The 2,500-nt window shown below is 42.4% G+C and overlaps 1 protein-coding gene across 4 annotated transcripts in view; it reads left to right on the forward strand.

The window, feature by feature from the left end:
- LOC137888667 (protein NDRG3-like) overlaps positions 1-2,500 on the forward strand; it is a 13,856-nt gene that overhangs the window by 10,824 nt on the left and 532 nt on the right. For 3 of the 4 annotated variants that reach the window (XM_068732092.1, XM_068732093.1, XM_068732094.1), the window contains exons 16-17: positions 1-5; positions 855-2,500. The exon at positions 1-5 is cut by the window's left edge and continues 34 nt beyond it; the exon at positions 855-2,500 is cut by the window's right edge and continues 532 nt beyond it. In XM_068732092.1, coding sequence (XP_068588193.1) covers positions 1-5; positions 855-1,027 — 178 coding nt within the window. In that variant the 3' untranslated portion in view covers positions 1,028-2,500. The remainder of the gene's footprint in view (positions 6-854) is intronic. The other variant, XM_068732095.1, reaches the window with a different exon arrangement.

A 2,500-nucleotide genomic window follows, 5' to 3' on the forward strand; every position in this document is an offset into this window, starting at 1 on the left:
ATCAGGTATCAGGATTCCAACCAGAATCTTAACCCCCCCCACCAACACACACACACGCACACGCACACACACACACGCACACACACACACACACGCACACACACACACACACACACACACACACACACACACACACACACACAAAACCCACCTCGCCTGTCTCCATTTTCCATCTTTGTTTCTTTGCTCTCTTGTTACTCCTTTGCCTCGTCTGTGTGTGTGTGTGTGTGTGTGTGTGTGTGTGTGTGTGTGTGTGTCTGCATGCTGTAGATCAGCTGATCAAACAGATTGTTTTATTTCTTCCTCTGCAGTGACAGTACCCAGCAGGCTGTGCTGCATGTCAACACACCTCGGCTCCGTTCACACTGCAGACTCATATCTGTTTATAGTTCTGAACTTCTCACATATATACATATATATATGTATATATATATATATATATATATATATGTGTATATATATATATACATATATATATGTATACATATATATATATATATATATATATATATATATACTGTATACACACATCTGTGGGTTCAATCTCACGTCCCATAATAACACAAGATGTAAAGGAACAGTTTCAGGAGATATCAAACAATAAGTGTACCTTGTATTTAGAATATTTCCTCTTTATCTTGCTGTCAGACTTTATCTACGTTCTCTTTAAAGACTCTTCACACTGAAACAGAGAATGTGAGACGTTTGTAGCTTCAGTGTGAACGGAGCCTCAGAATCACCGTCATCAGATTTGAATCTCAGATTCAAATCAGCTCTCACACACACACACACACACACACACACACACACACACACGTTTCCTGTCACTAACACATTCATGTCCCCACCCTCAGTGCCCACAGCTGGTATGACCCGGCTGGTCCGCTCCAGGACTCACTCGGCCTCCAGCGTTGGCTCCTCGGACGGCATCCGGAGCCGCAGCACCACCAGCACACTGCCAGAGGGCGCTACTACCTCCACCATCCCGGGGCTCACGGTGGACCACGCCATCGAAATGACCGCGTAGGACTTCTTCCTGCTCTGTTTTCTCTCTCTTTCCTCTTCGGTCCTTAACTCACGTCTAGCATCATGTAGAAGTAGAGACACACCTTTAACTTTCTCTGTAGATCCGGCCGCTGTCGTCAGCGGCTCGGTGTCGGCCATTTTGGCTCCTGTGCTCTTTAGGACGCTGGTGTTGGTTCTTCTTCTTCTCCCTCTAGCCGTACATGGAGATCAGCTGGTTCTTATTTACATACAGTCGTGTCGTATTTCTTCAGTAGACTGTTTTCAGACCGGATCATCAGTTCCTTCTTTTTTATTATTATTATTACTCTCATTATAATCTTTTTATTATTTAGTTATGGCGTTATGTTGTTGGTGTTGTTGTGAAGCTCGTTACTGAAACTCTTTTTTCCTACACATTAGATTACAGAAACTTTAAGGGAATGTTTAACCCTAACAATATATATTAATATCTATTATGTCGCTTTATGGAAGCCCAGAGAGGCAAGTGAGAAAAAACAAAAACTATGTTCTAATGATTTAAGAATAAGAGAAAGGGTTAGCTCGGTTTATTTATTTAGTGTTTATTATTGTAATACTAAGTATGGCCACAAGAGGCTGAAGTGCACCATCACCTCATGTTATAATTATGACTAAAAGACAAAATGTCTTAATGTTACATAACTTGCTAACAGACAGATATAATTACTTTGTGTTTAAAGTTTATGGAGAAAACATTCAGAACATAAAGCAGTGATTCACTTCAGCCTCTTGTGGCCAAACATGAGTATTACAACAACAAACACCAGGACTTTCACCTTTTATTCTTCAATCAAAAACTATTTAAAATCAGACTTTCATAAACAATGTTACCAGATTATTACTTTCTGTCTGTCGGGGCTTCCGTACGCTTTGACGCCGGACCGTCTGACAGACGTTCTTTATGAGAGAACAGATACATCCTGAAGATCTGTGTCAGGTGGTCCAGACGTCAAGAGGTGATTCATGAAACTAAAAATCATTTCAAGATTTTAATGTCTTCCTCTGATGGGGACCCTGAAAAGAGACCCGTCACCCTCTCGTGTTCCTCTTCTGTTACCGTACACAACCTTATTATTATTATTATTATTATCGGTCGAGCCCGTCGGCAGCATGCTCGTTGCTCGTTGTGGCATGCGGTGTTTGTAGCGTGGTGTTGAGTCTCTTGAGTAACTGAGATGTTGATCAGCTCCACGTGACAATAATCCAACAGCTGTTAGTTCCTCTGGACTGAAAGCCTCCAGCAGGCTCGTTGATGGTTGATGATTGATTATCAGACGGACTGATGAGCTCCTATATGACGACATCGATTTTTGATGAATTGCACTTTAAACCGACGATGACAGACGGGTCGATGTGTTTTTAAGAGCCCCCCCCCCCCCCCGCTGGAGGAACTGAATCCTGGTTTGTGTTAAGCAGCCCTTCACGTCGACGGTGTATCAGGGGCTTTGTACATGAA

The sequence above is a fragment of the Cebidichthys violaceus genome, unplaced genomic scaffold, assembly GCF_023349555.1.
Source record: "Cebidichthys violaceus isolate CVI_PGR_0920_01 unplaced genomic scaffold, fCebVio1.0.p SCAF_57, whole genome shotgun sequence".
Classification (NCBI taxonomy): Eukaryota; Metazoa; Chordata; class Actinopteri; order Perciformes; family Stichaeidae; genus Cebidichthys; species Cebidichthys violaceus.